The 13321-nt window shown below is 40.9% G+C and overlaps 1 protein-coding gene across 3 annotated transcripts in view; it reads right to left on the bottom strand.

Moving 5' to 3' along the window:
- Positions 1-13321, bottom strand: part of LOC124223773 (neurotrimin) — a 118337-nt gene that overhangs the window by 43738 nt on the left and 61278 nt on the right. For 2 of the 3 annotated variants that reach the window (XR_011177684.1, XM_046636018.2), the window contains exons 4-5: positions 10306-10473; positions 9348-9476 (exon numbers count right to left, since the gene is read on the bottom strand). Coding sequence is in view for 2 of the 3 variants with exons in the window: in XM_046636018.2 (XP_046491974.1) it covers positions 9348-9476; positions 10306-10473 (297 nt within the window). In the remaining variant the exon portion in view is untranslated. The remainder of the gene's footprint in view (positions 1-9347; positions 9477-10305; positions 10474-13321) is intronic. The other variant, XM_046636019.2, reaches the window with a different exon arrangement.

Below are 13321 nucleotides of genomic sequence, written 5' to 3'. Positions count from 1 at the left end.
CTTCCTTTTTATTTTATTTTTTGTTGTTTTTTTTTTTTATTCGTTTTTCCACCATCGTTATCAGCGATGTCTTTGCAAAGCAGCGGAAGCTCAACTCTGTTGCCAAAAATTTTCGTGGAAAAGAGACTCGAGCTACTCGACTGTATTGTACAAGGCTATAAATATGTACATATCTATCGGTTTTTATACGCACGTATAAGAGGTTCCTTTAATATTACGTAATTTAATCTGTAACCGCTTCACACTCAAAAGTTTGAATAGATTGATCAATTTTTATCGGATGCGAAATGAATGAGAAAAAGTTTCGACTCCTTTGAACGAAACATTTTCTCTCTCTCTCTCTCTCTCTCTCTCTCTCTCTCTCTCTCTCTCTCTATCTATCTTTTCGAGGGAAGTTGAAAAGAATGTTTTTTTTTTTTCTGCTACATGCGTGTCGAATGAAAAGGTACACGGGATTTGGAAAATATTGAACTTCCCTTTTTCTGCCTTTGCTTCCAATCGTACCTCCTCCCCCTGCACGCGCGCTTGGCGTTAATTCGAAGGTTGGTCGGTTGTTTGGTTGTTTGGTTGGAGATAGGTAAAAGTTTTCGCGAGGTGTCTATACGTGCGGAATACGCGAGGCGAGTCAGCTTATAGATTCTTGAGTGCACCGCTGGGGTTAAAGGGGGGTTTGGAGGGTGGGCCGTGGGGGAGAGAAAGACGCGAGTAGAGTTTGGCGCGAAGTTACATCAGACACGTTAATGAGTTTTTCGGGGACGTGATAAGGAGCCGATCGGTGAAGCCTCGGAATTAAAAACCAGAGGCAGAGACTCGATTTTTGGCGATGATGATGAACGAAGTCGGGATGACGATGATGACGGATGTGGAGGGAAAGATTTGCGATTTTGGATCAGATGCGAACGCGCGAATCCATCCTTCGTTTGTCACGTTCCGATTAAACTGTGAGAAATTGTCACACATCCGGGTGCCAACTTGTCGATTTTATAAAGGTTGTACTAAAATGTTAATTAATTTAAAGGAAATCTATTTCTCGAGGGCTGTTATAAAGTAGATCTCGATACGCAGGGTAAGGAGAGTGTGAGGATAAAATGCACACGTGGCAAACTCACCGATATCTAAGGATAAACGTATCGTGACGTGTATAATTAATAAACGTAATTCGGAATCGGGCGTTGAAATCGCAATTAAGGACGTTTAATGTCGTTCCTTAATTACAGGTAGTTTATTTTTCTTTATTGCCTTGGTAAATGTGTCAATAATTATTAAGGAGGGCGTTAATAACAATATGTAACCTTTGTTCCAGGAAAACCCAGCTATTATCTTATTATGTGAAGTCAATTTTTCTGTACGAATAACAAACTCATTGTATTTATATTGAAATTTAGTTGACTGACGTTTAAAACAAAGGGTATATTGTGCGGAATGTAGCAGAGGGAAAGTACGCATTAAGTATATCGGTGTAGTATCGCGGCAGCAACGATTTGCGATGAAGTAAATAAAAAATTATCGACTTTCAATTAGACGTATTTTCTGCGCTGACATTGTATTCTTGTGATTTTAGAGAGGGAAAACTAGGTGGGTTGTGAAATGCGAAAGCACAAAAATTCGATGAGACGAAATCCCGAAATTCAAATTACCGTCAGTTAAAAACGTAGAACGAACATAGATTCGAAAACTAGTCTTGTAGAAAAGGCAAAATTAAAAACCCAAAAATGTATAAACAAATTCAACCGACATTTTTTTTTTGAGAATGGGATGGAATTGCGAAGGGCAAAATATCGAATCGCAAAAATACCGGAGTCAAACAGTCGATTCTTGAAATGTCAGACTGAAAAAAGATGTACCGTTTAAATGTTATTAAAAATATTTTGCCTATTCCTTTGCGTTCTTTTTTTCTTCGATGACACGGACGATCGTCCGATGCAATGAGATAATCTTGATAAAACTAGCATTGAGTCAACGAATTTCATGAATTTCGAATTCTCAGGTGATTCAAAATTTCGTCCTTTCGGGATTCTGGTCCTTCCGCATTTTGTGGATCGAGATTTTGCTCCTTCCGAACTTTGATTTCCGAAAAATAATTTTTTTTGTTTCTTGGCTGTTCAGAAGTATCAGCCGCCCTGAATTATTAACTTCGTAACTTTCATTTTTCTACATATATCTTCAATCGGAGTGTCGACTGTTCTGAAAATACTTTTCCGGATAAAAGTGTGTTCGGTTAGATGAACTGTCGGAAAAACAATTATTTTACAGGGTGGTTTATCGAAAATCCCGATTTCGGTACGCTCATCATTCGTTATTTTAAAATTCGTATCAGGAAAATTTCGGATTTTCAACCAGTCGACTTTTTGGTCTTCCGGGATTTTCACCTCCAACCGAAAAACCTCACAGGCTTGCAAAGTATAAGCCTACACACTAAACTACCCTAAATGTAATCTATGGCCGTGTATAATTGCGTATAACGGGGTAGTTTTATCCCCATGCGTTTGACTCGCGTTTGCAGCTGTCTTTCCTCATTACAACAAAATTGCGGTGTTGTAAGAGAAAAGACCGGAGAGGAACGAGGGGAGAAGAAACGCTTCCGTATACAAAAGGATATGGAAAAAAAACACAGGATAACAAGTACGACAAAATGAAGAAAAAGGGAAAAAGAACCGCGTATAATATAACGAATGAAAGCGATGAGCAAAGAAACGGTATCAAAAACAAAAAACGAAAAAAAAAAAAAAAAAAAGAAAACAATATCTGGAAAAAAAAACCCATACAATATAGGAAGGTAAAAATCGGGATACACAAAGGATAAACAAAGGGAACAAACAAACCAAGGTATACATCTATAACACGTAGGTATACGGAAAAAGAAGACGAGTATAAGGAGGGAGAGAATTATTGTGTATACGAGAATCGCGCCCATCCGACGTTAACTTCAGGGCCGTATCTACGGGCATGCAAAGGGGGAAACGATTCTCTGCACAAGGATGCAAGGAGGGTTGGGTAAAAAGGAAGGGAAGTAGGTGGGACCCTTTATAAAGCCGCGCGGTAGTCGGAGTCACGTATAAGCAGTGACTCAAAACCTCCCCCCCCCGACCCCCCCCCCCCCCCCCTGTATACTCGTTCCTCGTTGTTCCTCCAACCCCTGAATCCCCGTCCGAGAATCCACCTCGAGTAGCAATCTGTTATTAAAATCAGCAACGAGAAAAATCCGTGCCGTATCTCCCCGCCTCCTCCTCCCCCTCACTTCGGCCTCGACGCCGTCTCCATTCCCGTATACGTTTGCATACATACATAAATACCTATAACGCATTCGTACATATTGTGTTGTACATAGGTGCGGAGGTATGTATGTTTTACATTACATACACGCACACATATAATATATGTGATCGCTAAACACTTGGCGTGATGAGGCAAAAATTAACCCTCGTTCGAGCGCATATTTTTGATTGCGAGTATTGTTATCTATGCATATGAGATATGTAGGGTGGTTGTACGGGGCGGGATTGAAATTCCTAATTTGAAAAGTTCCGAAAGAGCAAGATTCGGTTTATGTAAGGAAATAAAACTTTGACGAAACATCAAAGTTTCGAAAGTTAGAAAATTAGAAAATATTGAAATGTGAAACATCGACATTCCGAATGATCCAGGATTTTTAGTCATCTTTCTTTGTTTTGGATTTTAGATATGTTTACGTTCGGAATCCTGGTCGTTCCGATTTACGTTTTTTTTTTTTTCCTATTTTTTACAACCACTCGTCGAGTAAACTACACCGTGTGAGTTACATATATTAATTTTTGGAATTTTATTCTATCGAAACTTGAATTTTCAGAATCATGCGTTTCGTAACTTTGAGCCGTCGGCTTTGCGAGCATTCGAAACTTTGTCGTTTCTTCAAAGTTTCATTTCCTTACTTCAAGTCTCGCCACCAAATAATTCGGAATCTGGCTCTTTCGGAACTCCAACCCCGCCCCGGTTATACACGTACGTGTGTGTAATTATATTGAAATAACTCTACACGCATACATATTTGAGTATTGAAACGGGACAATGTTGAAAAAGAGTAGAAATTACGCCCGACTATCTTGCAAACCACACACGGAGGGCCTTTCCTTTTCTCTTCCACGCAATTTTTGATTTTTTTTTTTTCTCTTCTTCTTCCCCTTCTTCTTTTTTTTTTTCTTGCTAATCCACGTCGCGACTCGACATTCTTTACGCAAACGCGGGAGAGAGCCGCGCTCCTCTCCTATCTTCGCTCTTCATCTGCAGTCTCATCTTCTCCTCGCCCTCCACCCCCACCCCCCCCCTGGCACTTATGCCGCCGTGCCACCTGACTCTGCCGTGCCACCCCCGAAACAGCCCGCTCTGTCAGCCCGTAAAACCACCACCGCCCCCCCCCCCCCCCCCCCCCTATGCTACCGACGGAATATAACACACGTTCACCCTCGCGTTAAACTGTTCAACTGTAAAACTGTGCAAAAAGTGTAGAATAAAATAAACGTTTACTCCAAAGCGGCGTGTTGTTATTATGAAAAACCACCTAAACGCCGGAGCGCGTCGAGCTTATATTGCCGCGGTGTAATCTTGATGCGCGGATACGTGTAATATGTATGCATAAAAAATAATAATGTATGCACCGATGCTGAAAAGAGAGAGAGAGAGAGAGAGAAAAAAAAGAAAAGAAAACGAAAAAACGTTCAACGTTCACGTTCCTCGAGACACGAATTGTAGATCGAGAGATTAAAAATTTTCGCAAATAATCGCGATCCTTGGAAAATTGGAGCTTCGGTAGAAAACGAAATTATTAAAATCGTACCGCTGTATAAATTATACACTGATATTACAGATTGACTTTTTTTAATTATCATTATACCGTGAATATGATTTATTATTCAAGCATTTGAAAGAAAAAAAAAAAGGAAGGAGGTAACGCACGCGAAATTTTTTTTTTTGCAAAACAATAAAAGAAAGTAGAGCAGGTACGTGGAATATCTGTATTATTTTTGCGTCAAAAATTTTCGGTTCGCGAAACTGCTCGTGCTTTCATATATATGTAATTCATGTGATATGAGAGAGAGAGAAAATCAACTCCAACAATGTAACGCACACGTGCAAAGGAAAAACAAGCACGGTTCGATCAAGGTAAAAAAAAAAGAAAAAAAAAGAAAGCAAAATGCTGAAAAATAACAAAAAATGAAAAATTCGTTTCGCGCGGTGATTCGCCGGAGTTATTATACGCAGCGTTTGTGCAGCAGGCCGCAACGCGGAGACTTTGACGAGGGATTTATAATAATTGGTGGGACAATACGGTGGCGAGATCGGGGATGGAGGGATGGAGGGAGGATATTCGAGGCAACTCGAGATTTTTTTCCTCTAATCTTTTTTTCTTCCCGTTTCCTCTAATTTTTTTCCCTCTGATCTCTCTCTCTCTCTCTCTCGCCCTCTCTCCGTTTCTCCTCTTCTTTCAACCCTCGACGTAAAGTTGTATCGTCATCGAGGTGGCGCGGTGAGGAGATTCGAGGGTCGGGGGTGAAACCCCTCGCAGCAAAAGCGGGGACTGCTGGGAGTAATCTGTCGTCGCGTTTAACTAATCTACGTCAACCTTGCACGTAAAGGCATAAAACACGGCTCGGGGGCTGCGTTTGGTCCTCTATAGACGCGTGAAGATGAGTAATTCTCATCATCTCGCTCTCGCCCTCTCCCTCTCTCTCTCTCTCTGTCTCTCTATCTTTCTCGTCGCGACTACCCAGCCCGAAACCTGCAGCACCCTCGACGTTTATAATAATTCGACTTAATTGCCTACTGCAGACGCGTTCGCGCTCTAACGCGACGTCGACGATTATAATTGCCGGGATTATCGACCAAATTCATTGTAATATTCATCCGTACGGAGAGGCGAATGGAAAAGAAGAGGAAGACGAAGAAGTAAAAGGTAAAAACATCCGTCAAGAATATATCTGAAAGTTAAGAATCATTATGAATTGATGACAGTTGCAGGGGTTTTTTCAAAAACTCGAGGCTTCGAACACTGCCACCGAAATTTCCTCCATTTCCGGTTGTTTTGTCTGCTTGTAGTGAGCAATTAACACAACATATACACATCAACGCGTACACGAGTAACATAAACACAACAGTGTATCAACCCTCCGTACCCACTGTGTACACTTTAGTGCTTAGCGGATATTGCAAAGCTCTCGTTGTAGCTGACTTTAAGAATTTTTTTCCGAGAATCAGCTGAAAATTTCGACCCAAACCCTGCTGGAGTATGAAATACACATATTTTTCTGCATTGGAGAATTTTTTTTTTTTTGAATTTTTTGATCGAGGTTTCCCTCTATTTTGCAATTTTCCAATTCTGATAACAGATTCATTATCAGTGACCTCAAAACCCCCGAGTAACAAGTTTCAAAAGACTTATTCTTCGCTTCTTGATTTTTTGCTAGAAGAGTGTTGACGCCTAGTCGTAATGTAATTATCGGAATTTGAAACCACCATTTTCAATCCCTTGTATTGAATTTTTTAATTCTGCTTTCAAATTTGGATTCAGTGACCCACAAAATGGTAATGTAGCAATTTCCGTCGAAATCCGTCGAAGAATATCAGGGTTATTAAAAAATTTACATATGTGATTCATTACGAGTTTTGGCACTTTTTTATCCTGTACATGTATGATCCATTAACAGTCAACCAGTTGAGAGGAACATCGAGAATGAAGGTTGACGGAGTCTCATAAACGCAAATTAGTAATTTGCCTGTTTTAACCCTTTGAATCATAGTAGTACCTAAGTATTTTTAGCATCCATTTTATATCGATTTTTTGTATATTTATAGAGAACTTTGAAAACTTATTACTTTGCAGTTTTTTCGCTATTTTTGATAGTATACTAATAGGTTTTTAATACTCGAGAGGAGTATTTATTACGATATAATGTAAATTATTATTATTGGAAACAAATTGATTGAAAAACAACGTCAAAATAGAAGGAATAATTCATTTCCGAGACGTTTTACATAAATTATAAGTTTTTACGCTTGCTAATTACGAATCTGAAATCGGATTTACAATATTTAAGATTGCGGATCAAATATGGCGAACAAAAATTTCAAATTCGATCGAATCCGGAAAAAAAACTCTGTTCAGGAATTTTTGGGGTCGTTGATGACGAGTTTGAAATCAGGTTTTGAAAATTCAGTACGGCAAATCCAATCAGTGACCCCTCAAACCCGTGCATAGAGTTTTTTAACCCTATTCGGTCAAATGTGAAATTTGCGTCCGCCATATTGGAATTTTTGAAATCTGACCCTGAAAATCATTGAATACTATCCTTCAATAAAATTTGACTCGGAACAATAACGTGTGACTCAAAGGGTTAATAACAAGAAAACAAGTCAAGACACCGGTCAAGGGGTATTTAGGGCGAATCGGGAAATCCAAGGAGGCGAAGCCGAGCGTTTCATCTTCAAGATCACGTATACGTCGCGGTCGTGACAGGACCACCCGAGTGGTTTCGGTTTTCTCGCAACGTCAGCGGAGATACCCAACCCCGTTACGTATATCCACGTCGAATAGAAGGAAAATATCGACGATCTAGGTACGCCGGACCTCATCCGGTACGTATCTACTGCGACAGCAAAAGAAAGAAGAGACGGAAACGTAAACGTAAGAAAATGAACAAGACGGACCGGGGCCGAGGAAACAGACTGATTTTATTCACGCAGTGGCAGACCAGCTGCGTGACTGGAAGCACAAAAAATCTCTCCGAATCAGTCCGCGTAATCAGTATTTTTGAAAATCCCTGTCGGGCTAGAAGTCGGTGTCCTTATCGCAACGAAACGTTGAATAAAAATTTAATCTTTTCAAAGTTCAGAACGATTTTGTAAATCATTTCCACCTTCTCCTCTGGTATAATCTGTATATGTAACTGGGGAAAAAAGAGCCCGAGACGAAGGGTTAAGCGAGGATCGAATTGAGATCCCGACGAGTTTTCATCAGCAATTTTCCGCCGCAATGCAATCGCCGTGGTTTTAGGAAAACCCGCGATGAGAAATGACGAGGAAAACACTTGTGCAAAGTGGTTGGCACAGTATTTAGGAGAGTTTCGCCGTGTGTAACAATAACAATGACAACAATAACAGCAAGAACTGGGCTCAGTGCACTGCGGTGGCACAGTGAAAACGGTAATGGTCTGTTGCGGCTATCCTGAGCTCACTTTTACGCTCCGCTTTGCCCCGACCGACCCTGACTCTCCTCTCCTCTCCTCTCTTTTTCGTTTGTTCTGCCGGTGCGTGAGCGAAACGAAAGAGAAAGAGAGAGAGAGGATGATAAAGGGGGAAAAAGCAACAGAGCAGCATGAAAAAAGCGGAATAAAAGAAAAAGCGAGCAGAAACTCGGAGACTCGACTCACAAAGCCAGCTTTGCCACCGGCCGCCGCCTTTCTCCATTATTAAATTGTGTGTGTATTCTCGGTGGTGGTTCCTCACTGTATAGACACCGACTTTACCCACCTGCACCACTAGTCGAATCTTATTTGTTATATCCAGGATGCGATGCACTTGGTACCTGTTTCATTGGCGTCAGGGGTTTTCTCGTCGCTGCTGGGAATACGCGTTCGAGATGAGAGAAAATGAAATGAAAAAGAACGACAGAAATTTCTGAGGAAATTTGAAAATCAGGTGACGAGCTAGGCTTACGCGCACAATATGTGATGTTGCGTGAGGGATGTTCGTTTTCTTTACATTCAAAATGCGATCGACCTTGAAGGGGCCGTGAAAAAGCGATTTTTCAAGAATTTTACATCGAGAGATATTTCAATTTGTTATTATAAAAATTAATATACATGTTGGGGTAACATTGAACTTCATTCTGAGATTTTTTATTTGTAAAAAGAAACGAGTCTTTGCAAACGTGCGCGTAACTTGGAGAATATTTCGCGGATCAACGTGAAATTTTCCGTGCACGTACTTGAATAGATGTACATTACGAAAATGAAATAATAAAAACACAATTTTTGAAAAATCCCGACTAAGGACAACTCCTTAAGTGGTCCTTTCGTGTCGAATTAGTAAATACACCATTGGTTTTTAATTGCTTATTTTATTTTTAACGCATTGGTATTTGTTCGAGATAATCGTTTGTTTGCCAGATGGCCAAAGTGTTTCCTGGTTTTTTGTTTTTTTGTTCTTGCCAAATGGATCATGTGTAACCCAAGTTACGTTCAATAAATATTGTAGCGCTACCGCCAAAGGGCTGAAACGTCAACATCTATGGATATTATTTATGATTGAACTCGAATGCCAAAAATAAAAAAAAAAATCTCTCGAATCCAATAATCCTTTATCATTTTGCCACTCACAGTCTACTGATACTTTGATCCTCTTGCTCACTGTTGGTGGAACCCCGTTGCTCGCTATGCAGAGGTAGGCGCCCATGTCTAGCCTCGAGATTCTGGCCATTTCCAAGGTGTCTCCTTCCCATTCGGACACTGGAATCAAATTCCGAATACGAAATTAGCCTGATGCATCGATTATCTCGCGAAATGGACTAACGGGGTCCCGGGTGGCAACCGCTAATTTTCGAACAAGCCCAATTATACGCTACGAATTATACATATTGCACGCGGAACAGTGTAACAATTGGCAGGGTTGCGATAAGTGCTGGTAAGGTTAAAGAGATCGACCGAAAAACGACATTTCAACCCTTTCGGTCACGCGATCTAATTCTTTTTTGGAACAGAAGTGCAATTTTACGTTTCCCGTGTAATATTTCGACGCTGAATGCGAATCTACTGTCAAAAATTGAATAAAACTAAAAACAATCCCTAAAATGCGGTGAAAACGTGGCTAATTATCAACTTGTTGTCGACAGTGTTCTTCAATGAGATTTATATGAATATTTATTTTTTGAGACAGTACGATCTTAGGCCGAGAATAGGTGCGACCCCTGATACTATCTATATGGACCTCTAAGGAAGATGAAAACTACCCCTAAGTATTAGATTTTATAAATCTAACGTTCGTTCTGAGATCTCTGTTTGTCAACCAATGAATTCCAAGCGTTATTAGTATACGTTTATTATAAAACCTCCGCTAACGAATAAAATTCACGAAAATACCTCTTTTTTTCCATGTATTTATTTATAACAATTATGGATTCACAAAAAATTCCAATCATTCCAAAGTTTGATTATTTTTCTCTATGGAATATAAAAGAAATGATAAAAAAAAAAAAAAAAAGTAAAAGTATGGGTTCCACTATAATAGCTTCTGTGATCGAAAGGGTTAATCGAGCGGCGAAGTGAATTTGAGAAGCACCTTCCTTACCGACGAGGTTTTTGCTTATCGATATCTTCGATCCGTCGTCCCGTTTCCAACGTATGCTTGGCGGTGGACTTCCGGTCGCCTTGCAGGTCAGACTGACGTTGGCACCTTCTCTGACTATGGCGTCCGATGAACTCAAGGAGTCGTCGATGTTCGGTGGTACTGAAAACACACAACCGTACGCGGTGATTAACAAGTTCGATACGTATGCGGCGATCGGACAGCGAAGATTCGTGCGAGAGGGGAAGAGAGTGCAGAGTGGAGGAAAGGCGAGGCAAGCGAGCACAAGGCTCGCCGATTCGCTGTTCCTCGTGCAAATCGATGTCACGCGGGGGAAGAAAGTCAGAGCCGAGACCCCGAGAGAGATAAAAAGGTGAAAAAGACAAGAGAGAGAAAAGGGAAATTTCCGTGAGAATCGAATAAAATTACAGAGGTAGAAAGAAAACGGAACGAGGGCCGGGGGAATCACCGATAAGGCGGTGGAAATCCCCGTTAAAAACTCGTAATCACTCGTGATAAGAGCGCCAGGCGTCCGGAAAAAATGTCTTCGATTCCTCCGCGCCCTCCGCGCCCTCGATTCTTCCACGGTGAAACACCGGAGGGTGAGAATGGTAGGGTGAAAATTGCCTTTACGGATGCAGCCGCCCCGCTTAAGTCGCGGACAAGAATTCACCCTCCGGAGGGGAAATGTAACCGCTGTTCCGTAACAGCCCCCCGGCTCCTGTTTCCCATCCCTTAAGCCTGCGGGGTCCACTTCGTTATGACAATTACAACCGGGGGTTGGCGGTGCCTGGACTGAAATTGCGCGGTCGTCTTTCGCCTTTGTGGAGCTAATGTGTGAGTAGCCAAAGTATGACTGAAGCTTTTCGTCCTCGGACAAAGATCGCGCGTGTTCGTTCAGTCGGCCGTTTTTGACTTGCCGATTCTTTGTTTTCAGAGAAAAAGGAAATGATGGGAATCATACCGAAAATTAAATGTTGACTTCTCACGAGATCTGTATATTTTCAAGTTTAGATAATCACCTCCGATCATTTTTAGATGTACGTATGTGATACATTTTTTTGTCCGACGATATCTCGAGAACGAGTTAACGGATTTCAATGATTTTGGTTTCAATCGACGCGGCTTTTCCGAACTTAGAACTGATTAGACTTTGGATTTGATAGTTTCAGCGCTATTTCAATTATTTGAATAACAAAATTCCTACGAGTCAGGATGGATGAAAGGATTGGAATGAAAATTGATACAGTGAGGTTTTTTTTGGGTCGCTAATCATGAACCCAAGGTCAGAGTCCAAAAATTTGTAATTCTGGATCCACTACAGTGGTTCAAAATAAAAAAAGTCGTCATATTCTCGTGTAATATGGTATCCGAGGGCTTTAAAATAAATTTGCAGTGCTGTGTGAGAACGGTAAGTTCGAGGGTTGGCTGATGGCCAGCCTAAAGCCGTTTGTCCGATGTTGTTGATAGAGCGAAGAGAATCGCGGCAACTTTTTGGCTGCTTCGTCGTTGATCGCGACGTTTTCGTTTCACAGCTTCATCGCTCCCTGTATAATGCATGGTGTGCATGGCCGTGTAGCGTTCATGGTCTGAGCGTATCGACGCGGAGTACGTACTGCACAGCTGGTTCGAAATTGCACTGACGACTAAAAACCTTTTCCACGGGTCGTCGATGCGGCTGTGTCGCGCACGAGCCTTTCATTTCCATAAACGGGGAAAATCGTGAAGAGCATTTGTTTGTTCGTTCGTTATTCCCGCATGCAACCTCCATTCTGCCTCGGCGTTGTTGTGGACGTATAACGTTATATGCTAACACTCAGTGTGCTAACACTCTCTATTTTTTCGTTCTTTGGCGATTTTTTTTTTACGTCAGTCGTATACTTGCTTCTTTTTTCCGAGGATATAACGCTTCGTCGAATTACGACAGCTGCAATTCCGTATCCACTGGCGTTTCTTCTTCTATTTTTATAAATTACTTTTATCCGTTCTGATACCTGTACCGATTGGTGGGTGGGAGACAATACGTGGAAGGATCAGTTTTTGGAATGGCCGATATATCGAAATCTCAAACATACGAAAATAAAATAACGAAAGATGAATTGTTCGAAATAACGATTTTTAAAAGTGGCACCGATTAGTAGTTACTCTAATCGATCAATACTGGAAATTGAGATTTCAAATTTACTTCAGAATTTTTCATACCAAACTGCTGGTCGCAAAAAAAAAGCTCACGTCAATAAAAAAAATTTTTTTTAATTTGAATTATCACTGTCTGAAATATTATTTGATATGCTATTTTCGGGGCACCAAATTTTCCTAAAACCTGGTCAAACTCAGGAAAATCCAATCAAACGAATCAAAATTTTTTTACCTTTGTCAACAGTGGGGTTTTCATTACAGCAAAAAAATGTGGCACCTCTAGTATTGATATGATATTATGGGCTTGTAACGTCTGGTACGTGCGTTGTACATAGGAAAAATGCATAAGAAATGCATGAGAATTCGCAAGCTTTGGAAAGCAGACGGGTATTTTTATTGAATTTAAAATAGTCCATTATGTAACAAGGGAATAAAGTCGACGATTAATCCTCACGACCTCATATTTCCCGCAAATCCGTTAAGACGGAATAATATGCTGCTTTCGTCCCGCTTTTCAGGTTAAAAAAAAGTCAATATTACGGCTGAGTCGTGAGTAAAAAAATTATTTTAAGGTGTCTTGCCCCATGGGAGTATATACGAAATTCGATAATGACCCTGTACTAATGTCCACCCTAACGTATACGTAATTTACACATGTATTTAGATGCGTAGGCGTTACGCCTGCTACCGTAATGCTCGCGAACCTCGTTGAGTCCTGGGTGCCAAAGGGCACCTTTGCCTTATCCGCATAGTCGCGATACGGAAGGATATGCGAGTCCTGCACGATGCCCATACGCACCTTTATACATGCGTTATTATACGCGGATAGCGTTCCACGATCTCTACATATTCATACGTGTCGGCCCTCTTT

Source organism: Neodiprion pinetum, chromosome 7 (assembly GCF_021155775.2).
Source record: "Neodiprion pinetum isolate iyNeoPine1 chromosome 7, iyNeoPine1.2, whole genome shotgun sequence".
NCBI lineage: Eukaryota > Metazoa > Arthropoda > Insecta > Hymenoptera > Diprionidae > Neodiprion > Neodiprion pinetum.
This window is presented reverse-complemented; position numbering and strand designations above follow the sequence as displayed.